Source organism: Stenella coeruleoalba (genome assembly GCF_951394435.1).
Source record: "Stenella coeruleoalba genome assembly, chromosome: X".
NCBI lineage: Eukaryota > Metazoa > Chordata > Mammalia > Artiodactyla > Delphinidae > Stenella > Stenella coeruleoalba.
In genome coordinates this window covers 17,213,440-17,241,134 of record NC_137152.1, presented here as the reverse complement: position 1 = coordinate 17,241,134, position 27,695 = coordinate 17,213,440, and the positions used below count along the sequence as shown (strand labels likewise).

Genomic DNA, 27,695 nt, shown 5'->3' with positions numbered 1-27,695 from the left:
CGTCCTCTCCCTTTTTTTCTTGATGAGTCTGGCTAAGGGTTTATCAATTTTGTTTATCTGATCAAAGAACCAGCTTTTAGTTTTATTGATCTTTGCTATTGTTTTATTTGTTTCTATTTCATTTATTTCTGCTCTGATCTTTATGATTTCTTTCCTTCTACTGACTTTGGGTTTTCTTTGTTCTTCTTTCTCTAGTTGTTTTAAGTGTAGGGTTAGATTGTTTATTTGAGATTTTTCTTGTTTCTTGAGGTGAGATTGTATTGCTATAAACTTCCCTCTTAGGACTGCTTTTGCTGCATCACATAGGTTTTGGGTCGTTGTGTTTTCATTGTCATTTGTTTCTGTGTTTTTTTATTTCTTCTTTGATTTCTTCAGTGATCTCTTGGTTATTTAGTAGTGCACTGTTTAGCCTCCGTGTATTTGTGTTTTTTACAGTTTTTTTCATGTAATTGATTTCCAATCTAATAGCGTTGTGGTCAGAAAAGATGCTTGATATGACTTCAATATTCTTAAATTTTCCAAGACTTGATTTTTGACCCAAAATGTGATCTATCCTGGAGAATGTTCCATGTGCACTTGAGAAGAAAGTGTATTCTGCCACTTTTGGGTGGAATGTTCTATAAATATCAGTTAGATCTATCTGGTCTATTGTATCATTTAAAGCTTGTGCTTCCTTATTTATTTTTCGTTTGGATGATCTGTCCATTGGTGTAAGTGGTGTGTTAAGGTACCCTACTATTACTGTGTTACTGTTGATTTCTCCTTTCCTGGTTGTTAGCATTTGCCTTATGTATTGAGGTGCTCCTATGTTGGGTGCATAAACATTTATAATTGTTATATCTTCTTCTTGGATTGATCCTTTGATCATTATGTAGTGTCCCTCCTTGTCTCTTGTAGCAAACTTTATTTTAAAGTCTATTTTATCTGATATGAGTATTGCTACTCCAGGTTTCTTTTGATTTCCATTTGCATGGAATATCTTTTTCCATCCCTTCATGTTCAGTTTGTATGTGTCCCTAGGTCTGAAGTGGGTCTCTTGGAGACAGCATATATATGGGTCTTGTTTTTGTATCCATTCAGCCAGTCTCTGTCTTTTCATTGGGGCATTTAATCCATTTACATTCAAGGTTATTATCGATACGTATGTTCCTATTACCATTTTCTTAGTTGTTTTGGGTTGGTTTTTGTGGGTCTTTCTCTTCTCTTGTGTTTCCCTCTTTGAGAAGTTTCTTTAGCATTTGCGGTAAAGCTGGTTTGGTGGTGCTGAATTCTCTTAGCTTTTGCTTGTCTGAAAAGCTTTTGACTTCTCCGTCAAATCTGAATGAGATCCTTTCTGGCTAGAGTAATCTTGGTTGTAGGTTTTTCTCTTTCATCACTTTAAGTATATCCTGCCACTTCCTTCTGGCCTGTAGAGTTTCCACTGAAAAACCCGCTGATAACTTATGGGGATTCCTTTGTATGTTATTTTTTGTTTTTCCCTTGCTGCTTTTAATATTTTTTCTTTGAGTTTAATTTTTATTAGTTTGATTAATATGTGTCTTGGTGTGTTTTTCCTAGGGTTTATCCTATATGGGACTCTCTGTGCTTCCTGGACCTGAATGACTATTTTCTCTCCCATGTTAGGGAAGTTTTCAGCTATAATCTCTTCAAATATTTTCTCAGGCCCTTTCTTTTTCTCCTCTTCTTTTGGGACCCCTATAATTCGAATGTTGGTACATTTATTGTTGTCCCAGAGGTCTCTGAAATTGTCTTCAATTCTTTTCATTCTTTTTTCTTTAGTCTGCTCCTTGGCAGTTATTTCCACCATTTTATCTTCCAGCTCACTTATTGTTCTTCTGCCTCAGTTTTTGATTCCTTCTAGTGTATTTTTCATTTCAGTCATTATGTTGTTCATCTCTGTTTGTTTGTTCTTCTAGATCTGTGTTAAACGTTTCTTGTATTTTCTCAATCTGTGCCTCCATTCTATTTCTGAGATTCTGGATGATCTTTACTATCATTACTCTGAATTCTTTTTCAGGTAGATTGCCTATTTCCTCTTCATTTATTTGGTCTTGTAGGTTTTTACCTTGCTCCTTCATCTGTGATATTTTTTTTTGCCGTGTCTCTCTTTTTTTTTTTTTATGAGTGGGATTGTGTTCCTGTCTTACTGGTTGTTTGGCCTGAGGTTTCCAACTCTGGGGTTTGTAGGCTATTGGGTAGAGATGGGTCTTGGTGCTGAGATGAGGAACTCTGTGAGACCTCACTCCAATGAATATTCCCTAGGGTCTGAGGTTCTCTGTTAGTCCAGTGGTTTGGACTCGGAGCTCCCACCGCAGGAGCTTAGGCCCAATTCTGGGCTCATGAACCAAGATCCCGCAAGCCATCTGGAGCGGCAGAAAAAGCAAAAAAACAAAAAAAACCCCAATAACAAAGTGAAATATAAAATTAGACTAGGAAACTAACAGATATGTTATGAAGAATATAAAAGTAAAAATATAGATGAATCAACAACCGGAAAGAACTACAGTACCAGCAGTTTTACTAGTAGTACAGAACTACTAGTAAAAAAGAGGAGGAGGGGGGAAAAAAAAGGTGGGGGAAGGCCTTGGCTGTGGAGGGCAGGGCCTAAGCAAGGGTGAGGTTTGGGCGGTGGGCAGGGGCAATGCTCAGGACCCACAGGGCTGGAAAAGGCCTTGGGGGCTGTGGGGATTGGGGCTTAGGATCAAGGAACAGAAGGGGCCCAGGTGTGCCCCCCCAACCCCTGGTCTCAGAAGGCAGGGGACCTCACCTAGGAGCCCAGCAGGCTTCCTGGGCTCGAGTGGGTGGGGTAAACGCCCTCCTGTCCTGCTTCTCTGGTCTGGGAGGGCCCCTACCTCCTGCTTCTCCTGATCTCCCTGGCCTCAGGGGCACTGATTCTGTCTGGCTTCCACTTCTCCTCCCTGCTCAGTACCTCTACGTCCTACTGGTTCACTTTAGGGTTCCTCCTGTCTCCTTGCGGGTCTCCCCACCAGCGGCCGGCAGGCGCCCTAGTTGTGGGGAGACGCTAACTCTACATCTTCCCACACTGCCATCTTCACTCTGCCCCTGATATTTTAAAAAGAATTCTACTTAGTTGGCTTAAAGAGAAATAAGTGCATGTATAAATTAAATATTCCTAAAACTCTCAGAAATGGAAACTCTAATCCAGCTGTTTTCAAGTTCACATGATCAGGATAATCTTTGTTAAATAAAAGTTAGTTTAAGTTTGTTGGTTTAATAAAAACAGCCTTGTCTTTGGAATTGTCAATATTAAATGTAATACAAACATATAGCTTTTTCTACCTTGGTTTATTTGTCAAATAGGCTCATGCTATCTCTATGTTACAAAATAACTTAAGGGCTTCCCTGGTGGCGCAGTGGTTGAGAGTCCGCCTGCCGATGCAGGGGACACGGGTTCGTGCCCTGGTTGGGGAAGATCCCACATGCCGGAGCGGCTGGGCCCGTGAGCCATGGCCACTGAGCCTGCACATATGGAGCCTGTGCCCTGCAACGGGAGAGGCCACAACAATGAGAGACCCGCGTACCGCAAAACAAAAACAAACAAACAAACAAAAAACAATAACTTAAGATGATGGCTAGCTGTTTGATGGCTAATCTAAGCATACTTGTTAAAAACAAGTAAGTTAAATAAATGTAAATAAAATAAAAGTTTATACTAAGCTAAACTAAATAATGAACATTTATTGTCTAGATCATTTCCAAATAAGATAATTTACTGAGACATTGATCACTAAACATAAATTTAAATTTATTTATTTTTCTTAATTTTTACAGAGACAAAGATATTTGGGTCTATTAATAAATATGTCTTTTGCCACATTAAAACCACATTAAATATTGTACTATGAAAAACGTGTTTCTAAAAAATATAAGTTTTTATAATTATGTATTTATAAATTTGCTAATTTACCATAGGGTGCTAATATATGATAGATAGTTCACTACTGCCTGCTTTGTAATTTTCATATGTAAAAATAGAGCTACTAGAAACAATAAAGAGTGAAGGAAAACAACTTTGTATACAAAGAAAGGGAAGAAAATTGGATTTAAAAAAATATCAGTACAGATTTATTTCATTTCTTCATAAAAAACAACTCCATAAAATATTTGAATAAAAAAGGAACAAACAGTTTTCAGTAAGTGTTTGCATATTTTTTCTACATACTTTCTTCTCCCTTCAGATTCCAAAAACAGAGTAGAACTGAGACATTCTTAATTTTGTCACAGCTACATAGCCTTTAATTCTGTCAACAGAACTTCTATTCATTCTCCATAAAGCCCCTGAATATCTAGCATTAGGAAATTATGAACTCATTGATCTAAACCCGAGGATACAAACCCCTAACAAGTGCCAAAGCACTCATTCATTATGAGACTGGCTCTTCTGTTTCCTTGCTAAGGATGTAGAGGTGTGTTCTACATCCTGAAAATAATAGACTGAGTTTACATGGCATGGATACGAGCAATAGTTACTGCACAAGTGAACAGGACACAAAACCACCTGAGCTGGTTGTTTAGTGTATTTTAGGGAGAGGAACTGATGTCTGGTTTTCTCTTTCCCTCTAACTCTTCTCTTTGACAACCAACAGCACATGAACATTATTTGTTAGACTATTCTGCCCTGCAGTTTTGTACTTTGATTCAAAGAAATGAAAACTGACATTGCTCTCCCTCACATTGATTGGAAGAAATCAATATAATAGTGAAAATATTGCTGATTCTAGGGATATGGAACATCAAAGTGATCCTTATTATGAGGTTTGAACTTGTAATTTTAAAAAATTGTAGTTGATTTACAATAAAATGTATTTTCATATGAGGAGTATGCAAGGAATATAGGATGTGTTTTTGTTAAGGAGAAAGAGAGTAATGTGTAAAATAAAATGACTGTTTTTTTTTTCAGAAGAAGAAAGGAAAAAGAAGAAGGCAAAACCTTAATGAATATAGAAAGATGCAAAGGGTTTGTGGAAGAGAAATTTTATGTTGTGAGGTCACAGCTGGCTAAAATTGAATAGATTTATTTACAAGGATTTTTAAAATGAGCCCAGTAATGTACTGATACAAAACTAGAGTTTAATTTTCTCTCTGTTAAAATCACAAAATTTCTTAGATTATTGGTCTGTTCTTAATAAAATATTATAAAAGGTTTTTCTTTACCTTTAATGTAATCTGCCTAGGAAACAAGGATTCCGTGTCATGGGAAATATTTCCTGTGTTCCACATTGTCTTTATCAGATCTTTAATTAGGAAAACTGAGTTTTTTCAATTTTAAGAGCTAAGGTTTTTTACAGCTATATAACTTCCTATATTTGCCTTTGAAATCTTTCAGTTATCACTTTGGTGAACAGATAACTAAGTGTTATGTCATAGTGACTTACACTCCTAATTGATCAAGGGTTTCAAATCTTTTGACATTTTTAACAAACTTCCCCAAATCAAATTCTGAATGAAGTCTTTTTGACCTCAAACTAACTTTGGAATTTTCCAGAGGGCCCCTGGAAGTTCTGAAAAAATTTGCTCTTTCTCCTTATAAAAGAGAAATCTCAGTTTATTTAGGCTTATTTGATATTAAATTGCATGGCAAACATTGTCAAATAAAAAGTAATGTTTGACCTTCTTAGATTATATTTACATAGTATATATTATTAATATGTGTTCTAGAAATTATATGAAATTCCTAAAAACCTGGTATGTCCTTGTATAATGTTATCAGTCAAAATTCCAGTGATTATTTTATAATATTGTATGTCACAAAATAATAACTTGGGCATCATTTTTTGGTGAATTCTCACTAGATCTTTAACCATGGATGTTTTTAAGTCTTTTGTCACAGTTATTGTTTTACTCTTGATTCCTCTCTGAAAGCACTTGTAATCATCTACAGGCAAAATGCTTCATCTTCAAAGAGATTTATGGAAAAGATATTAACAAGTACTCTAGAATACAAGTTTCTGATAACTTTAAGATCATAACACTGAACTGGGTAAGAATTTCTAAGACTCTACTGGAAAAGTGATTGATTCATAAAGCTACTAACCCAAGATGAAGCAAAACAAAAATTAATTACAGGAGACTGAATGAACTGATGAAGATGATTATAACTTTTATGACTTCATTTTAAATATTGCTGGTTGTTTAATGTTTTGTTTTCCAGATTTAAAGGACTCCTTTTGCTCCTCTCTTTTAAGCTATTAATATTTATAACTTGACAGCAATTTGAGAAAGTATGCTTTTGTAAACAAAAGTTGAAACATTTATCTTTTTCTCCCTACCTAATCCCTCCAGAATTCAGAAACTCTTATTAAATACTCTTCTTTTCATGACAATATATGTATTTATATAAACTCAATAAGAATTTGTTCTTCTTGTAGCAGGACACAAGTAAACAAGTCCTTAGCTTGGCTTCTTAGCCTAAAGAGACTTTAAAGGTCTAATCTGAAATTCTTTATTACCAGGCAATTTTAAAGAACTAAAGTTGACTTTATGGAGCCAGTAAAGCCCCTTGGATATTACCAAGGCTTTGACCAAAATGTCATGTTTGAGAATCTGCATAGAATTACTATTCTTACTACATTTATGTAAATAATCTATCCAAGTTTAATAAGATGACTTATAAACAAATTAGTTTCACTATAAGTATTTTGATAAAAGTGGGATGACTATGGAAAAAATTGTTTCACTAGAAAACTATGGTTATCATGGTATCTCTCCTACCAGGTAAGTATAGAAAAGTATGGTGTATTCTTTATCAAATTCTAGTCCTGTTAATTGTCTTTGAGGTTTCGTTATCTACTTGTAAACTTCAGAGAAATCACCACAATAGATCATGTATGGACAACCTTCATGCTTGTTGCTGTAAAGGCTGCTCAAGAAAGTTCAGTAGAATACCTGATGACATCAAAGACAGTTAAGCTGCAAACCAGGAAAATCCACAGATTGAAACTGCCATCCTTATTCCACTCCCTAAAGATGCTTCGAATTCAAATCTAGAAATGTTCTCAATTGGCTGCTCTCCAAACTCAGAAACTGAATTTATAATTTGCTCGAACTGTTAACCCTTGTTTTTCTTTTATTTCCATAGAAATGCGTCTTATTAAATTACCTTATTGCTCACATCATATAGAGGCCTAACTTAGGTGGAAGCACACCTGCAGTACCACCTCCTGAACTAAAATATCCTCATGTTCATCCTGTCCTAGGTAATCATGAGGATATATGATTGCTAATACATCGTGTTGTGCGTATGTTAAAAATATATATATATATATATATATATAAATATAATATGTGTATATATAGGTAAAGCCTGAATTTGATTACAGCCCATTCGAGTTATCTAGTTGGTTAGATCTTAGCTTCTGGGATTCTCTGCCCTTGAGAATTTTTAAAATTCTTGGCTACTATTCTGATTATAGTCATCATGTTAACCTTTCTAGTGCATTGTATCCTCCCAAGGGTTTTAAATGCCTTTTGCTAGCCTCTCTTACACCAAATGATATCCATCAGGACTAGACAACCTGAAGAATTCAGTGATCTAACTTCCCATGTCTATGATGATGATGCAGCTGTTGGTAACAGCAACTACATGACCCTCCATCCTGTTGACTCAACTATTGGAAACAATGAACGTGTGATTCTTTAGCCTGGCTGTATCAACAGTGGTTACCAAGAGTAATGCTAAACTAGTTGGCCACATCCTTAGCTTGCTGAGATAATGACCAGAAAGGGGGGAATTGCTAAACATAACAAAAGGGAGACCAAACCTGAGGCTTCCCTGGGCAGACAAAACCATGCAAGCCACGGAAGCAAAACTAAGTTTAGATTATTTCATGAACATAAGCAAAATTTAGGTTATTTCTTTTTTTTTTTTTGCGGTACGCGGGCCTCTCACTGCTGTGGCCTCTCCCGTTGTGGAGCACAGGCTCCAGACGTGCAGGCTCAGCGGCCATGGCTCACAGGCCCAGCCGCTCCTCGGCATGTGGTATTTTCTCGGACCGGGGCACGAACCCGTGTCCCCTGCATCGGCAGGTGGACTCTCAACCACTGCGCCACCAGGGAAGCCCCCTTAGGTTATTTCTTATAAATGCCTCTGACAGTCATAATAAAACTTAAGTCATCTTCCTAAAAATGGTATAAGAGAATCACTTTTAACCAATCTCCTGCCATCTGGAACCCCCATTGTAATAATGAGTCATTGTAAACGTTAATAACTTTCTCATTTCACTTTATAAACTATCCTTTAATTTCATGCCCATGAGCTTCATATCAATCTTTGAATTTGGAAGCTCCTAGTTTGAGAGCTAAATACTATTTATTGATTTGGTGGTTTTAGTTGTGCTATTTTTAACGGTATCTATATATCTATATCTATGTCTTTATCTATACCTATACCTCCTCAGGGAGATATATATATCTCCTCAGGGAATTTTTACAGTAACTGCTAGGGCCAGGGTGAGGGAGATGCAAGAGCCTGAGCAATACATGGGGAATAACTGTGGGTTATAGTAGGAACTGGAGTCAAGGAAAAAATGGCCACTTTGAAAAGCCTTTTTCTGAGTAAAACAAGGATCTTTCTTCTCTCCAGGCTTGGTTTTTTCATCTCCACAGACGAGGCCAGACAGAAGCCATATGTGGTGTCCTGTGCAGTGTGCTAATGAGTTACCTATATAAACAGAACAAAGCAGTCTAGCAATCCCATAAAGATCACATATAACGATAAACCAGCTAGAATAATGCCACTGTTTCTGAAGATAAAGTCAACTAATACTAATGGCACCATCCTGTCTTTGTGTGGCCCCGTCTCCAAATAGCACAAGATACAAATTTATACCCGAAAACGTGTTATGTAAATTCAAACAACCAGCATGATTTTAATGTCTATAAAATATACAAATCCTCATCGTAAAGTCAGTTTCGAAAGCTTGCGGGCACTCTGAAGCATGTGCTTCTGCAGAGATAGTGAATTATGTTTATAGCTTTGTTCCCTCTATGGCTATGCATCCTGGTGCAGCTGTAATTGTATCAGAGGTACTTGTTGATTTTCCTTGGGCTGAGGAATGGCAGGGTTGGCTCCTATGCTGGCCCAGCTGAATGGGCTGCCTTGGGGTCTGAGGGGAGGCTCTATTTCCCAGCTAGGATGGTAGCAGTTGGGGTGGTGTGAAAAAAATGATGGAAAGTGGGTGGGCAAGAGAATGGAGAGAAATAGGATGCAGAGGGAGGAACGAATGGAAGAGAACGGAATTTGTTGGAGAGAGTGGATGAAGTGGGAAGGAGGGTGGCCGTGACAAGGTGAAGAATGATCAGAAGATTAGGCGTGGGTAGGAGAGTTGCCCACTGAAATTTTACCTTTTAAGTCCTATTTTATTGAAAGAGACATCTTTATTGAAGAGGACACCCTGAGATGAAGACGTCCTATCCTAAAGAAACCCTCTGATCCCATGTCACTAATAGTATGACATGTTTTACATGTTTGCCATTTTTAAGCAAGAGGAAATTGTTAGAGGAAAAAGAGCATTGCTAAAGATATAAAACCTTTCAACACTTGGATTTGATGAGCAGTCATAAAGGTGGAGCTGAGGAAAGGTAAGGAAAGTGATAAAAAATTACCAGTGTTTTGAAATTTCCTAGCCTGGGTTTTACTTCTGTTGGAACAAGTGGATATAATACTAAGCATTTTCGTGTAACAGCTCACTAGTCTTTCAGGTTTAGGGGGAAAATCACCTTTCCATTGTTTCCTCCTCCCCCTCACAACTTTATTTTGTATAATCTCTAGCCTGGGAAATAAGCTATTTTTTAAAAAGTGGTTTCTCTATCCTAATGAAATAATAGCATGAATCAATTTGTTTGAAAGTTGATGACAGTTTTCCAACAACATTTTCTACCTGAATTAGATATCCAAAAATATCTATGGTTTAGCAGCCCAAGGATGCTTACTAGATACTTTTCACTCTTAATACTAGGTTGAACTGATAACGTATTGTTAGGTTTTGTTATTTGTTATGATTCTTCTGCTTGTAATAATAATGACATTGATAATGTCTTATGTATCTGTCAGTGTATGATGAGGTGTCTTTGATTTTAATGATACATTTGATACCATTTCTGTTACCCTGAGACCATTTCAGAATAGAACTAACGGAGAATAACAACAAACAGGTGGGGTGGACAATCTGTTATTCAGGACAGTGATTCTCACCACCATACAACTGTTGCGTGTTTCCTGGCCTGATTTTGTGACCACTTTCCTTTCTATCCCTGCTGTCCAAAATTTGGTATAGCATATACCACATTTACAACCCCACTACCACCACACACATAGAAATCAGGGTTGCTAAGCTGTTTTAAGAATTTTACTCATGCTGCCAACTGAGATAATTGTAGACATGTGGTTGAATGCTGGGCTGGCTGGGTTTTAGCAGGGGTTCCCTGAGGTTAGAACTAAGGTAAGTGGGCTAAGTGATGAGATCATTTTTTTTCTCTTTAAATAACATCTGGGACTTCCCTGGTGGTGCAGTGGTTAAGAATAGCCTGCCAATGCAGGGGACACGGGTTCAAGCCCTGGTCTGGGAAGATCCCACGTGCTGCAGAGCAACTAAGCCCGTGCGTCACAACTACTGAACCTGCGCTCTAGAGTCCGCGAGCCACAACTACTGAAGCCCATGCACCTAGAGCCCGTGCTCCGCAACAAGAGAAGCCACCGCAATGAGAAGTCCGCGCACCGCAATGACGAAGAGTAGCCCCTGCTCGCTGCAACTAGAGAAATCCGGCGCGCAGCAACGAAGACCCAACACAGCCAAAAAGAAAATATAAAATAAATAAATAACATCTGCAGTGGGACATCTGTGGGGTTGGTTGCTCTGTACTCCTTTTCTAAGGAGTGCTGCATATTCCCCTCTGAGAGGCTACTTATGGAAATAGCCATACTAGTAGATGGTGACCTGTCCATGGGCCTGGGTAAGGAGGTTCCTGGTAAGTCAAATGGGCCAATCACATCACCTTGCCCTGCTGCCACAGTTGACCAGTCCAGGGGTGTGTACCTGATCCCACCTGGGCCAATGAATCTCTTTTCAGGACTTTTTGTATTTGGGATACAGATTTTCGGGTCAGTCTCCAAGAATGTGGATGTGTCTGCGATTGTAAAATGTGAAGTTCAGGAGATGCTTTGGCCATGTGGAGGAAGCCATTATTCAGAGAAAAAAGAATGAAGCCAGTATGCAAAGTATAGCAAAGATAAATGATGGAGAAGAGGCATCTTTATGGCACTGAGTCCCTGGTTCTAGCTGTTCCAGCCAACATTGACACTGTTTATACCCTGATTATACACTGATGAGAATGTGTCTGGCTGGAAGGGGACTTGATTGCACAAAATTACAAGCTACCCCTACGTACCATTACACCAGCTATGTAACCTAAAAAATTCTCTTGAACTTAATTTTTTTCCCTGAACCTACTATTGCCTCAACCGAAAGTTCAAGTAAAAACCAACCAAAAAGTGTAATTTGATAAAATATTTATTGCACTGTGTTAGGTGTGGTAGAGTATAAGGAAGTATTATTACCAAACCAAACCTGGGTCTGCTCACCTGACTCATGGTAAAGCCAATCTACTGACACCGGGTTGTGGTGAAGGAAAGTATAGTGTTTATTGCAAGGCACCCAAAGTGGGGTCAAGCAACGAGATACGGCATCTCATGCTCAAAAGGCCCGAACTCCCTGATGGCTTTCAGGGAAGGGCTTTTAAAGGCCACATTATAGGTGAGGATTGTAGGGGGCCTGATCATCTTGTGGACATTCTTCTGATTGGTTGGCGGTGAGGCAACAGGGTGGTATTTTGGGAGTTAAACGTCATCAACCTTCTGGTTCCAGCTGGTCTGGGGTCTACGTGCTTATGGGCAGCATGCAGTAAACTTCTTCCACCTGGTGTGAGTTTCAGTGTCTGCCAAACAAATCAAGGACGTGGCTCAGGATATTGTCTATAGCTCTTGAGGAGGAGCTAAAGGTCCTTGACTTTGCTTTATGGCTAAATTATTATTATTTTGTCTTGCTTGACTGTTTTTCCTTTGTTTCTGTATCTTCTCACTTCTCTGAGTAAATTTGCTTCATAGAACTTGGGGAAGGCCTAGGAGGCTAAAGCTTTTCTATAAACGAGAGGCAGGAGATATGGTGGGGGAGGGGGGAATCTGTACCTGGGAAGGCCCTGTGGGGTACTGCTCGGTTTCCGGTTTCCGTATAGCCTCCACAAAACAAAACAAAACCGTCCCTGATAAGGTATGGACAACATGAATTAAAAGGAAGGCGAGATCCCTGCAGGCCAAAAGGACAGTCTTCTGGATGTGGGACTGATAAAAGCAGGGAAAGTTTGGTGGAGAGGAAAGAGGAAGCCAAAGACCGTGCTCCATTTGTAATTCATAAAGTGATTTTTTTAAAAAGCCAGCTTAATTAAAATTGACAAACTTTTAGTAAGCATGGAGTATCAAAAAACATACGGTATCAACCCTGCCTTTTAGGAAATTATCATCTTCAAGGACAAAGCAAGACGGGCATGTATTCTGGAAAGATCCCCCCTCATTACCTTATTTTATTTCCTCCTTAGACCACTTTATCACGTTTGAAACGATATAATTTGCCAACTTGCTTGCTGACTTGTTTTCCTTCCCTATAAGGTAAGCCCCCTAAGGGCAGGGAGTTTTGTCTGTTTTGTTGCATTTCCAGAATCTACAGCGTCTTGCGCACTGCAAACAGCTGAATAAGAATTCGTTGAATGAAATGGAGAATCAGATCCTAGGGTAAAAATCATCTTAACTTTTTGGCCTTGAATCTCTCTGGGCGGGCCAAGATCTCCAACCGTCAAACACTAGGGGGAAGACCGAGATTAGGAGAGGAACAATTTTTTTCCCCTTCGAGTAAAGGTTTTCAACCATTGCTTACGTTAGCATCATCTGGGGCGCCTTTAGACATCCTGAAGACCAGGCTGCACCCCTAATTCAGAATCTCCATAGGGTGAGGCCCAGGCATCGGTATTTTGGAAAGCTGCCCAGAAGATTCCAACGTGCAGCTAAAGGCCAACTGGGAGCCGGGGCTTGGGGGTGAAGGTCGCGCAGCCTTCAGCGAAGCGGGATAACGGAGACAAGCTCCAAGGACGTGGCTGCATCTAGCCTCTAGGCACACCCCAGCGGTGCCGCCTGATGCATTTAATCAACAATGGAGGAGAGAGACTAACTCCAGCTTCTCGCCAAAGAGTGGGCCTTCAAGCGCAGCGTAGCCCCGCCCCCGGGCAACGAGGCCCCGCCCCCGACCGCGGCCGCGCTGCAAGGGTGGGGTCCTGGGGAGCTAGGTCCAGTCAGGCGCCCGCGAACGCTCTCCCTCTCCCGCCTTCCATTGCCTCAACTCCCCTCCGCCAACCGGCGCGCGGGGCTCGGGTCTGTGGTCACGTGCACGGCGGCGGGCAAGCGCCATGAGGCGGGCGGCACTGCGGTAGGTAGCCAGGGGCCTGGCGGGGCGCGGACCGGAGGGCGCCCAGGCCCGCCCTCCGCGCCGCTTGCTGGAGCGGGCTGCGAAGGGCGGAACTAGTGCCGGGGATTTTGGGCAGAAAATAGGGCCGGGTCGGGAAGGGCGGTCGCCTACCGCGACCCCGCCGGCCTAGGGTGGGGCCCCGCGCCCCCCACCCCCCACCTTCGCGTGTTCCGGCCCGGAGTTTGATGTTAAAAGCGAAGAGGCACTTTAAGGGAGGAAGTTGGGCGTTCCCTGAAATTCCTATCTCCTTGCTCATCAGGGGGGTGGTTTGGAGTTAGCCCCTTGTCAGAAAGCTAGTACTTAGGGCTGCACGTTGCGTTTCCGGCCCTCTGCCCTCCTTTGCAGAGCGTTTTAAAGGTTGAGTGCTTGACTGACTTGGACTCGACTTAAGTGTGTTGTAATGTGGGTAGAGATTGCAGGGCATCTTTTGGGCTTTCAGGACGTCAGGACTGTGTGACCAGGGCCCCTGGTGCTGATTGCACTTTACTTTTACTGAGCAACAAGGCCGGTAAGGCTAGGTGGGGGAGTGGCTTTGATTGGGCCCCTTTGACAAGGAGGATGCCTTTCTGCGTAAGTCATCATCCCAGCTTGTCCAGTTAAGGTGTAGGGCTTTAGACTCCAGGGCATGTCTGGCTCTCCCCCAACCCCCTTCACCGGAGCACTCCGGCTGTTCCAAGTTCTTTCTGCCTGGTTGGGTCCCAGGGGGCTCACCCCTGTTGCAGCTTCTGAATTCATCCCGCTATAGGTATGCCAGCCCCCCTGGTGTGGCCCACAGTGGTTCCAAGTGACAGTGATCCCCAGCAGTTCTCTTGGGGGCCCTGGATCTCTTTCACTGTCCCTGTGGACCTTGCTCTCAGTTGAAATAGGTTCTCTGTGTCTCTCTGTCTCTCTCTTCTCTTATTTACTTTGTTATACCATTTGAAGATGGATTGAAGGTCATTACAAGAAGAGCCACAGTTGGCTTTAGCTTGCATTGGACATGATGTGACAGGCCTTCTTACAAGCTCCAGGGTTTGGTTCATGTGTCTTCTCCCAGGAAACCTTCCTTGGTCTCTCCTCCCCCCCAGTTTGGAAGTCCTCTGTCTTTGCTCTGAACTCCTTATAAACCTGTGGCTCGTTTCCTTTGAGTCCTGTTGAACCTTAAGCAGGTATTCCATTAGTGTCTAGAGAGAGAAAGAGTACATAAATGAATACAGACTGTCTGACATGATTAGGTTACTTGACTGGTGGGCAATCTTTGTACTTCTTTTTTCCCCCAACTCACAAAAGAGCCATCTGAATTTGTTTAGTCTCTAAATTGAGGCATTTCCCCAGAGTGGAGGGCATATGAGTGGCATTGCCTGTTTTTGTACTGAAAACTCTTCCCGGACACCCACCCTAAGCTTGGAACCCAGAACAGCTAAGACACTTACGTTCACACCTTCATGCGACTTTTGTGACTCCCTTGGCTAGCCATGGAGAGGTTGGGCTCCTTGGTCTCCTTTTATTGGAAAGGTTGAATCATGGAGTCCTAGGGCCTGACTGTAGAGGCCTCTTGACAGTTTCTTCTAAAGGCCTAGGGATTTGCTGTAGGTAAAACTCCTGAGGGCTTCTCAGGGAATAAGCCATTAACCCTGAGGTACTGAGGTGTTAAGCAGTGATTGAACCATTCCCCTGCTCCCTCCACCTCAGTGTTGCATAGATAAAGGGAAGTAGCCTGAGATTGTGAGAAGAGCAGTTTCCTTACATGTATGGTGTGTATGAGGTGGGGAGCGATTAGAAGAGCTGGGCTCTACCCAGTGTGCCAGTTGACTAGCAGGGAAAAAGTCATCTAATTCCTTCGGGCCTCAAGTTTTTTCAGGAGGTTGGTCTGAATCACAATTTTTTAAATCTAGGGGCCCATGGGGGTGTCAAAAGGGAGTGGTCTGTGAACCATCTGAAATAGTATATACTATTTTGTGTATCAATAAAAATGTATTCCCCCCGCAACAACTACTAGGCACGAGGGTCCACAGGTTTCATCTGATTATCAGTAGGGATTATATCAAATTGTAGTGAAAAGTTACAATAAGCTGAATGTTCACAAGAGAATAGAAATTTATTATACCAGTATATAATTAGTATAATCAACGATTTTATTTTTTTAATATATATATATTTTTAATAAATTTATGTATTTATTTATTTATTTTTGGCTGCGTTGGGTCTTCGTTGCTGTGCGCTGGTTTTCCCTAGTTGCGGCGAGCAGGGGATACTCTTCGTTGCGGTGCGTGGGCTTCTCATTGCGGTGGCTTCTCTTGTTGCGGAGCACCGGCTTTTAGGCGCGTGGGCTTCAGTGATTGTGGCTCGCGGGCCCAGTAGTTGCGGCTCACGGGCTTCAGTAGTTGTGGCATGCAGGCTCTAGAGCACAGGCTCAGTAGTTGTGGCGCACGGGCTTAGCTGCTCCGTGGCATGTGGGATCTTCCCGGACCAGGGCTCGAACCCGTGTCCCCTGCATTGGCAGGCGGATTCCCAACCACTGTACCACCAGGGAAGCCCTAATCAATGATTTTTAAAAAAGCACTCACATTAGGCCTTTGCTGTGTTACAGGGATATGTTTTCAAATTTATTATGGCAGTATGCAACCAATAGGGCTGCAGGACCACAGTTTTCCAAATAATTTGGCCCAAGTGTTTCTCTGTATTCGTCAGCCCCCTCTTTACTATCTCCGTTTGAGTCTCCATTCAGAGATGGTCCATTATAGTGCCTGGCTTATTTCCAAATTTCTGGTCATTTTTGACTTTTAGGGGAGACTTTGGAGAAGCATGCCTTTCTGGAATAGAGTTTTTTAAGTATGTTTTTTTGGCTGCGTTGGGTCTTCATTGCTGCACACAGGCTTTCTTTAGTTGCTGTGAGAGGGGGCTACTCTGCGGTGGGATCTTCCCGGACCAGGGCTCAAACCCGTGTCACCTGCATTGGCAGGCGGATTCTTAACCAGTGTGCCACCAGGGGAGTCCCCATGGTCAGGCTCTTAACCTCTGTATACTACACTGCTTTTCACTCAGGCAGGATGGGATGGTTTTCATCACTTTTCAGAAAATGCTGCTTCTTAAGGAACAAAACAGAAATGCTTGTATATATGTGTATTTACCCAAATATGTGAGATCAGTTTTACAGCTCCTGTTAGTTTGTGATGAGTATTCACAGTATTTAGCCATTCAGAGTCAGATCTCATTTCTTATATTGAGATCATCTACAGCAACTATTATTATTGCTAATTAATGTATCGAGGGCATGATTTTTTTTGCTCTTTCAGCTAATAGTAGCAATGGAAGATTTTAGCTTTTTCCAGTGTGCTTTTTAAAACCTGATATATTCAGTTGCAGAACGATAGTTTCTGAGATGGCAGAAGGAAGGACCACATGCTCTTGTTTCCTTCAGTGAGGGATTTGAACCTACAGAAAATACATAAAATGAAATAGTGAAAAAGAAAAAAGTTTAACTCACATTCTGAGAAAATGCAAATTAGAAGGTCAAGAACAAGAAGACTGAAATATTAATTCACATATAAAAGTACATAAATTGAAAATTCATTGTGAAAAAATAAACCACAACTATGTAAGATAGAGGCTTGTTAGCTGTGTGATTGGAGAATAAACACAAAACCCAAACCCCAAACGCTTTAGGAAGCATTCCAGGCTTAGTGAACCAGCAGGGATTGTATCAGGGCCAGTGTGATGAGTGGCTGGCTAAGGAGTTGAATTAGCCAGTGAGCATGTGCTGCTATTTTTGTGTTCTCTGCAGTTAGAGTAGTTGACTTGGTGAAAGGACCAGGATTTGTTCTAGTAGGACAAGTATCAAAACTACATGTAGATTTTACCAAATATTTTTACTCAGAGGCTCTTCCTGTATGCTGTAATTCAGAAGAGAAATCTATAATAAATTTGGGCTCTAAAGAAAATTTAAAACATGCTTTTTAAAAATAGATTAGTCATCATTGGACCTGGCATTAGGTAGTAAGAATTTACTAGTCACTTGAGCTAGAATGAGTAAGAGTATCTGGGGTTCTCTACCTTTTCAATGCCTTGCCTTCTTCCACGGTGCTCTCAACAGATCAATTTGTCAGTCCCTGATACTACTATACGTGTGTTATCCCTGATAGGATAGTGTGTGGTTAGGAGTCGACAGTTAAGCAATAGTGAGCCAAAATCAAGTTAAACAACTTATTTTGGGAGAACAGTTTCGGCATATTGGGGTAAATAGCTTTGACTTTAGTCCATTGGGGAGTAGGAAATTTCTGCCTAGGTCCAATAAATACTCTCTTTGAGTAACCCTGGAAAGGGTTAATTCTGTTTTCAAAGTTGATTGACTTATAATTGGGTTTAGCTTATTTATTGAGGAAGTATGGTATGACAATAACAAAATAAATGTTCATAATTAGTTTACTCAGCTGTTTACCAACTTGATTTTGGGCTTCTGAAGCTAATAAGAATAAATCCATTAAACCTGGTTGATATCTTTTATTTATTTTGTAGATCATTACCTAATTGGTCTCTGCCCTCAAGAAATGTTTACTCTTATTGGAGAGATGATTTACGGAGTAGCCTCATATGCAAATATACATACACTTGAGAAACATGTACAGACCCTATAAGACAGTATTTACTAAGGGTGTGGGGTGGCTGAGTGCTCTGGAGGAGGCACAGATCTTTGGGGTTGCCAGGGAAGAAGTCATGGAACCTTCTCGAAGCGTGTTTCATCTTGTTTTGTAGGCTTTGTACCCTGAGCAAAGGGCTGCTTGCTCCCAGCAGAGGACTGGCTCAAGGATCTCAGAATCCCGAGAAACAGAGAGTCTTCCACATTCATGAAGGTAAGCATGGGTGTTTACCTTTTAGGCCTATGTGGGCGGAAAACCCTGCTTTATTTACGAAGCATGTAGATAGACAGTTTAGGGCAAATGAGGTATACTAAAGGTAGATCTTTCATAAACTTCTCACTTAGAAAATGACCAGGATAGCTTGGGGTAGAAATCACATACAGTACTTGAGCTTTGGTTCCTGGGAGCCTTGGGGACTGAGCTCTTTTAGTTAAATGATTTCTGTTTCCTTTGTGTAGATACTGAAGTGGAAGGCATGGAAAAAAGAGATCTAATGCATAAGCAAGAGACAGGCCTTTCAGTTGTACCAACTAAACGCTCCTAGGCTATAATTTTGTTAGAGGGACCCTGTTAATTGAAGTTAATTTCAGTAACTAATCCATATGCAAACTATGGATGTCTTTGTCAATGTAGGAATATTCATTATAATGAAAACTGGGACTTGTTTAAAGGATCCCAATAAATATATATGCATATATATAATTTAAAATTCTGCTTTGTTTCTTGGCCCTCAACACCTGCCTTTCTTCTTACACTGAATATAAACTAGTAATAATCATTTTATGTCACTGAGCATCAGTAGTCTGTGTACTACTTGGGATACTTTCTGTCCATTCTTTTATTCAAGGAACTCAGGAGGAAAAAAAATCAGAAATAAGACTAATTTACTAATGGATATTTTTGGTTCAGTACTACGCTATGATTTCATTGTAATTAGAGTTTGCACCTAATTTATGGTATATAACAATGGTGGGTGTTTTTTTTTTTCCTTTGGCTGTGGCTTGCAGGATCTTAGCTCCTTGACCAGGGATTGAACCCTGGCCCTGGCAGTGAAAGTGCCAAGTCCTAACCACTGGGCCACCAGGGAGTTCCCTATAACAATTGATAGAAAAATTAACAATTGATAGAAAAACAACCACTTTTTCATAAAAATTAAGATGTATGTTCATCTAACCATATTTGGTTTTGATCAGATATTTAGTTGTTGAAGGACCAAGGATTGCTATAGTTAATTTTCTGTAACCAGAATATGTATTTTAAAATGATAGAAAAAAACACATGAACTCAAAACATTATTTAAAATCCTATAGATTTATTTTTTAGTATTGACTTACTACTGCTTATCTAATTTATTTCCCCTTTATCCATATAGCATGTTCACCAATACATGTGAATCACGGTGTGTGTGGTAATCAGTATCAATTTTTTTATAAGTGCTTAAATTTTTTTTCGCACTAATTCATTCTTGCACTTTTGGGCAATGGGCATTAACTAAACTTAAATTGCTTTTTTTTGCCTTTCCTTTCTTGCTTCATTTTTCTTGCCTCAACTTTTCTAACATTTAGGGTAGTATACATATATGAGAAATCAATTAGAGTGAGACTCAAATTTTGATATTAGTCTTAGTCTCACTGCCTATAAGAAGATAGGCAGGGATTCTGTTCATAATATCTCCATCGTAAAGGGACTCCTACCAACACTGATACAGCCCCAGCAGATGAATAATTGGAGTTATCCTTTTTTGCTTATTTGTATAAATCCCAGTGATTGACACAAGGATATTCTTTTCTGCACTAAGGAGACAATAATTGTTTCAAGTTTTTGGGAAGCAGAGGCCTGATCCCTTCCCTGAGCTGTTTGTTTTGTGGCATTAAATGGAAATTCATGGATCTTTGAAGCTTTTGAGTGCATGAATCGCTTTTCGTAGTTTTTGAGCTGGTTGCCATAATCCATTTCTTACTTTCTTTGTTTCATGGAATGACCTCTTTATTTTTGTTTCAGTTCGAGATAAGTTGCGGGAGATAGTAGGAGCATCCACAAACTGGAGGTATGTGCTCTGTGTTTATTCGTTCTTCTATCCCTAAGTGGTGTGCTAGCCTGTGTTTAGGCTCAGTTGATGGTCCCACTGTAGGAATGGGGGGAACCCTTTGTTCAGAAATGGGTTGAGAGGTTTTTTTACTTGGGGGAGAAGATCAACATTCCAACATACTCATCAGTTGATGCTTTGTTGTCATAAAATCATGTAATTTACACGTACTCTGCATTTTTCAAAGTGCATTCAGGAGTATTACCTCACTGATTCTCAGTGAAACTTGTGACATGCTTATGACATATGTTCCTCTTCCTTTTTTGCACATGATGAGATTGAAACTCAGACATTGAGTGATTGAGTACCAGGTTTGGGACTTGAACCCAAGTTCCTGGTTTTTCTGTTTCATGCACCCTGACTACTGCTTCTTGTCAGGTCACAATTAACCAGGCCTCCCATACAATCTTTCTCTTTTCTCTAAGTATTTCCCTGCTTTAAAATAGGATAATATCCCTCTTGGTGCATAGAATTTTGAGGCTAAAATGAGATAAAAAGAAAAAGCACAATAACAATAATAATCTATTTGGTATAAAAATTATCTAATGACTTCTTTTTATCTCTTTATATGAAAAATTTCAATTTTCTGAAAAGTAGAAGAAATGAATACCTTTGTTCCCACTATCTGAATTGGATACTTATGAACGTTTTTCCAGATTTGCCAATATACATATACTGGCTAAACTATAAAGGTATCGTGACGCTTCAGCTCCAGTTATATTCCAATACCTCTCTAATAAATAAATATATTTTCCTATGTAACAAAATCAGCAGTCGTTCATCTCCAACAAATAAGATATTCTCTTACATAATGAAATTGACAGTAATTCCCTAATAGCATATTATTTACCCATATTCAGAATTCCTCAATTATTCCCCACATATCTTTTATAGCTTTTTTAAAAAAAAATCAAGATCCGGTAAACAACTGCATATTGCATTTCGTGGTTATGACTCTTTAGTCTCCCCTAATCTAGAATAATAGTTATCCCTCCCTCTTTTTTTTTCCCCCCATGAGCTTGATTTTAAAGAGGCCAAGCCATGTGTCTTGTTGAATGTTCCACGTTCTGGATTTACCTGGTGCCATTTAACTTGTTCGTCAGTTCCCTCCCTATATTTTTGTAGGCTACGCTTTTCTGGCAATAATAAGTAAAGCTTAGAAAGAGTGATATTGTCAACATTTTAGTTCCTTATCCCCTTGTCTCTCTCTTTTCTTCCACCTTAATCGTCTCTTCTTTTTCTTCCCTTTCTGTCTCCTTTTCATGTTCTCTTCCTCTTTACCTTTTGCTCTGCCTTCCAAACTTCTTTTGGATATACTCCATTTTTCCTCCTCTGTCTCTCTTTCCTGAAATTGAAGGCAGAGAGAGAGAGAGCTGGGGCACAGAGGATACGAGACTTGTCAAGGTGAGAAATGGGAATATGGAGTTCAGTGGCTATGTTGTTCTTTAGCGCAGATATATATATATATATATATGTACATATATTTACACTCTATTATGTCCATTTCTGTATTTTTAATTTCATTTCAAAGATTCTATTCTTTGAATACACTTTTTTTTTTTTTTTTTTGGTGGTACATGGGCCTCTCACTGTTGCGGCCTCTCCCGCTGCGGAGCACAGGCTCTGGACGCTCAGGCTCAGCGGCCATGGCTCACGGGCCCAGCCGCTCCGTGGCATGTGGGGTCTTCCCGGACCGGGGCATGAACCCGTGTCGCCTGCATTGGCAGGGGGACTCTCAACCACTGCGCCACCAGGGGAGCCCTGAATACACTTTTTGATGAGGGTGAATATATAGTTCATTTGGATATATCTATGTCACTTATAAGTGTATTTTTCTTATCTACTAGCCTGAGAAATTTTAACAGAAATTTTTGATTTCACCAAGTGGCAGGTAGGAAGGGAGGGAAGGAAAAGGAGATGAGGTAGGTCCGGACCTGCTGTTTCCTCTTTTGATGGTGTCTGACTGACCTGTATGTCACTGGAGTTGGGGCATAGCACTGTCCTATGTTTTATGAAGCTTGTGTCCTTTCTTCTCAGAGACCATGTGAAAGCAATGGAGGAAAGAAAATTGCTTCATAGTTTTTTGGCTGCATCACAGAAAGGTCTGCCACCTAGGAGAATGAAAGACAGTTACATTGAAGTTCTCTTACCTTTGGGCAGTCAGCCTGAATTAAGAGAGAAATATTTGACTGTTCAAAACACTGTAAGGTAACATGGCACTATTTCTGTTTGTGTCGTTTGTTTTTATTTTATTTCCTTTCTTTATTACAACTTTGAGATATAATTCACACATCATACTGTTCACTTATTTAAAGTGTGTGATTCTCTGGTTTTTCGTATATTTAGAGAGTTGTGCTACCATCACCATAATCAATTTTGGTAGGTATTTATCACCCCATAGTGTTATTTTTTTTATGATTTTCATTTCATCACAGTTTTCTTTATTTCACAGGTTTGGCAGGATTCTTGAGGATCTTGACAGCTTAGGAGGTACTGATATTTTAGTATTTTTAAACTGGTACTTACAGTAATACATTGAATCCTCTGGCTGGAAAGGGTCTTTTTTTTTTTTTTAACATCTTTATTGGTGTATAATTGCTTTACAATGGTGTGTTAGTTTCTGCTTTATAACAAAGTGAATCAGCTATACGTATACAGATATCCCCATATCCCCTCCCTCTTGCATCTCCCTTCCACCCTCCCTATGCCACCCCTTTAGGTGGACACAAAGCACCGAGCTGATCTTCCTGTGCTATGCGGCTGCTTCTCACTAGCTATTTTACATTTGGTAGTGTATGTCCGTGCCACTCTCTCACTTCATCCCAGTTTCCCTGGAAAGGGTCTTTTTATTCTTTAACTTGCACAGATGAAGATATTCTAAACGAGCAGAAAAAGAAGGGCATCTGCTACTTCTGAATTGTCATAATTATTTAATTAAATTTACCGAAAAGTTGCAGAGTACAAAGAGTTGTTCTCCCCTGAATCATGTGAGAGTATGTTGCTGACACGATGCACATCACCCCCAAATATTTTCATGTGTTTTTCCTACAAACAAGGACATTCTCCTTCATAACCACAATATAACCCTCAAAATCAGTAAATTAACACTGATATTTAGACAGTCTAATCCTCAAACCCCATTCAGCTTTGGCCAGAGGTCCTTTATAGCAGAAGGATCCAGTTCTGGATCCAGTTCTGAATCACATGTTGCAATTAGTTGTTGTGTCAGGGATAGTTCCTCAGTCTTTCCCTGACTTTAATGACCTTGATACTTTTGAAGGTTATGGGCCAGTTCTTTTGTGGAATTTCTCTCAATTCGGGTATGTTTGATGCTTCCCCAAAGTTAGATTTGGGATGTGCATCTTTGGCAGGAGTGTCCACAGAAGGGATGCTGTGTTTTTATTGCATCTTAGCAGGTAGTGCATAATTCTAATTTGTCCCATTACTGTGATGTTGACTTTGATTCCTTGATGAAGGTGGTGTCTGCCAGGGTTCTTTGCTGTGAAGTTACTCTTTTCCCCTTTGTAATTAATAAGTACCTTGTAGGGAGGTACTTTGAGACCTTGTAAATATCCGATTCTTCATTAGACTTTTATCAATTACTTTAAAATCAGTATGAACTCAGGGATTCCTATTTTACTGAATGGATTATAATATATTTCTATCATCTGTTTTGATGCTCAACTTGTCCCAGGACTGCCCTTCATTCTTCACGCTGGCTTCTGTGGATTTTTTTGGCTGTGTCCCCATCATTCTTTGAGCACTTCCTCACTTTGTGGTGCAACATTTCTAGGCTCATTTGTACTTTCCCTGCCCCAGTCCTGGAATCAGCCAAATCTCTGAGGAGCCCTGATTCTTTTTAATGGAGAATGATATTTAGAAACCAAGATCTGGGTGCTGGGAGTTGTCATTGTTGCTGAGGTATCACTATTCCTGTGTGCTTTCAGTGGATGAGCTGGGGAATATATGCACGTACATGTACATTTACATCTATACCTGCCTGTATGTGTATTCCTTCCTTCCTTCCTCTCTCCCTCCCTCCCTTCCTTCCTCCCTCCCTGTCTCTCCCTCCTTACCTATCTGTCTACCTGTCTGTCTGTCTGTCTATCTATCTGTCTATCTATCGGAACCCTGGGTTCATACTGATAGTTCCAATTCTAATTCAACCACAGGTTCATTCTTAATTCCTCCCTTTTCATATTTGTAATTCCCTTCTCCAGCTGGCTCCATTATCTGTAGTACATTTACTTATTTGATCAGTTCCCCCGTATGTAGCCAGTTTCATATTGCTGCCATCCCGAAACCCTCATGAACGCTCTCCTCACCTCAGTGGGATTCTGCTCCATCCCAGGTCCCCCTCCTCCTTGTGCTCGGGCTGCGGCATGCTGGGCCATTGCTCTCATTGCCTCCCTGCATATCTTCCTGACCCCTCTTGGGCTTCAGCACCCGACTCTGGGCTGTCTGTCTTGCTTGCTCCTACGTAATGGCTTTTGGACTGAAATGTTGGGAAAGGGTTTAAAAAAACGCTCTAATAATCTTTAAAATAGAGACACAAATCCATTGTTAGGCTTACGGCTAGCTATATTTTTCTTCAGATTAAATAAACCTGCTTTAAAATTCTTATTGGCCTTTTAAAAAAGAATCACTCACACACACACACACACACACACACACACACACTCACTCACTCACTCACTCACTCACTTGACTTCGGTTTACTTAGGTGTCCCTAAATATACAAACTCCCCTGCCACTACCCTGTTTTTCTTCATCACCTCCTGTTGATGGCCAGTCCCTTTCACCTGTTCACTTGATTCTATTCCTTCCGTTTCTTCAAGGAACTTGCCTTATCACTTACCCTGAAGATATCTCCCTCGTATCTCAAGCCTTTTCTCAACCTCACTTTTCCCTTAACTTCTAAACATATTCAAGGCTCTGCATCTTCCAGTGAAAAATAGGTAAAGTGTCCTTCCCTTATAACACTCTCCAGTTTTCTTTCTCTCTCACTTTAGAGCTACCTTTGTGTTCTGGCTTCTGCTCCTCCATGCCATTGAGCTGATTGTGCCAAACTCTTTGAAGCTCCTAATGATGTCAAACTCACCCTTGGGCCTTGGTGACATTTCCTCCTGCCTCTCAGGCTGCTACTTCCCAGTCTCCTTTGTAGATTCCTCTTTCTCTGTTGATCCTTTAAATGTCGCTTATCTTCAGGGTTTCGTCTGCTGCCCTTTTTGTTGTTGGTATCTGCACTTTCTCTATAAATAATCTTCAATCCCAGTGCTTCAGTTGCTCTCAGTATGTGGAATACTTCAGAAGCTACATTTCCTGGCGTGCTTTGTGAGTTGCAGACCAGTTTGTCCTCCTGCCTACTGGCCATCTTCATTTGGATGTGCCGTGGACTTCTCAAATTCAGCATGTTGAAAACAGTCCATTCTGCTCTTCCTGTGCTGTATTCTGTTTCTCAGTGAATGGTACACCATCTTCACTCATGCAAGTTAGAAACCTGAGTTAATTCAGGTCTTGTCAAGCCTTCCTTCTTCTTAGCTCTTGGACCTTTTCTCTTGCTTTCACTTCCACTAATGCTTTGGAAGGTCAAACACTTAGGATTTCTTCTCTGGGTACCACAAGTTTTTTGAATGGAGTTTCTTGCCTTTCGCCCCTCATCCCCCCACTACATTCTTTAGCAGGTGCATGGATGAAAGGGTTTGTTGTTGCTCAACGAGTATTTATTGAGCACAGACCCTGTCCTGAGGGTTGATGATAAACAATTTGTTTTTAATAAATTTATTTATTCTTTTATTTTTGGCTGCGTTGGGTCTTCGTTGCTGCGCACGGGCTTCCTCTAGTTGCGGCGAGCAGGGGCTACTCTTTGTTGAGGTGTGCGGGCTTCCCATTGGGGTGGCTTGTCTTTGTTGAGGAGCATGGGCTCTAGGCGTGTGGACTTCAGTAGTTGTGGCACGCAGGCTCAGTAGTTGTGGCTCATAGGCTCTAGAGCACAGGCTCAGTAGTTGTGGCGCACAGGCTTAGTTGCTCCGTGGCATGTGGGATCTTCCCAGACCAGGGCTCGAACCCGTGTCCCCTGCTTTGGCAGGAGGATGCTTAACCACTGTGCTACCAGGGAAGTCCCGATGATACAAATTTGAATGAATCATAGGGCAAGCAGGGAGACCACTATAAAGAAGTACAGTACAGTTTTAAATGAGTTGATATTTGTGAGGTACATAGAACCATGCTTTGTACCTTTAAATGCTTGTTAAAATATGGAAAGTACACAGATAACCACAGGGTGGTGTAGGAGCTGAGGGTGATTTAGGGAAGGAGGGAGAACTCTGAGGCAAATAATAGCTTCATGATTAGGAAGGAGTCAAGAGGAAAACAGGTAGCTGAGCCCTTGTGATTTGTTTCTCTTTTTTGAAGATGTCTGATGCTGTCAGACTCATGTGCTGGGGTCTTTTTCTGATTTAGGCACTGTGTCTCTGTTGAGTGGTAATAAGCCACCTGGCGGGCCTGGGCTTTGGGCTTCAGTTTCCTCACCAAATCTAAAATCGAACAGTCAGAGTAGAGGTTTCCCAGATCTCTTCAATGTATAAAAAAGTCTTTGGTTCTAGGAAACGACCACTGGTGGAATATGGAGGATTGGGTCTTCAAAACCAGATAAGACTTTATTTTTTATTTTATTTTATTTTTTACATCTTTATTGGAGTATAATTGCTTTACAATGTGTGCCAGTTTCTGCTTCACAACAAAGTGAATCAGCTATACATATACATATGTTCCCATATCTCTTCCCTCTTGCGTCTCCCTCCCCCCCACCCCCCATCCCACCCCTCTAGGTGGTCACAAAGCACAGAGCTGATCTCCCTGTGCTATGCGGCTGCTTCCCACTAGCTATCTACCTTACATTTGGTAGTGTATATAAGTAAGTCAGAAAGGGTTGTTATTTTATATCTGCAGTTCTGAGCCATGGATGCTAATTGAAATCACCTGAGTAGCTTTAAAAACTGATGCCTGGATTCGACTTCTGCAGATTCTGATTTAAATGGTCTATATAGTTCAGCTTGGACATCAGGATTTTGTATCAGGTTCCTGTTTTTCATCTTTGTTCTCACATACCAATTCTTTTTTAAAAAATTAATTAATTAATTTTAACATCTTTATTGGAGTATAATTGCTTTACAATGGTGTGTTAGTTTCTGCTTTATAACAAAGTGAATCAGTTATACATACACATATGTTCCCATATCTCTTCCCTCTTGCGTCTCCCTCCCTCCCACCCTCCCTATCCCACCCCTCTCGGTGGTCACAAAGCACCGAGCTGATCTCCCTGTGCTATGCGGCTGCTTCCCACTAGCTATCCATTCCACGCTTCGTAGTGTATATATGTCCATGCCACCCTCCCGCCCTGTCACAGCTTACCCTTCCTCCTCCCCATATCCCCAAGTCCATTCCCCAGCAGGTCCCTGTCTG

General features: G+C 40.7%; 1 protein-coding gene and 1 long non-coding RNA gene across 6 annotated transcripts in view; both read left to right on the top strand.

Annotated features, from left to right (window-relative positions):
* The window catches only part of LOC307180364, a 30,253-nt gene extending 24,845 nt beyond the window's left edge, over positions 1-5,408 (top strand). The window contains exon 4 of the long non-coding RNA XR_013825725.1: positions 4,922-5,408. This is a non-coding gene — a long non-coding RNA (uncharacterized lncRNA). The remainder of the gene's footprint in view (positions 1-4,921) is intronic.
* A 7,590-nt stretch (positions 5,409-12,998) lies between these two features.
* ACOT9 (acyl-CoA thioesterase 9) overlaps positions 12,999-27,695 on the top strand; it is a 34,540-nt gene continuing 19,843 nt past the window's right edge. For 3 of the 5 annotated variants that reach the window (XR_013825842.1, XM_079911711.1, XM_079911708.1), the window contains exons 1-6: positions 12,999-13,490; positions 18,261-18,358; positions 19,518-19,544; positions 20,147-20,192; positions 22,269-22,439; positions 22,684-22,721. Coding sequence is in view for 4 of the 5 variants with exons in the window: in XM_079911711.1 (XP_079767837.1) it covers positions 13,471-13,490; positions 18,261-18,358; positions 19,518-19,544; positions 20,147-20,192; positions 22,269-22,439; positions 22,684-22,721 (400 nt within the window). In the remaining variant the exon portion in view is untranslated. The remainder of the gene's footprint in view (positions 13,491-18,260; positions 18,359-19,517; positions 19,545-20,146; positions 20,193-22,268; positions 22,440-22,683; positions 22,722-27,695) is intronic. The other 2 variants (XM_079911709.1, XM_079911710.1) reach the window with 2 other exon arrangements.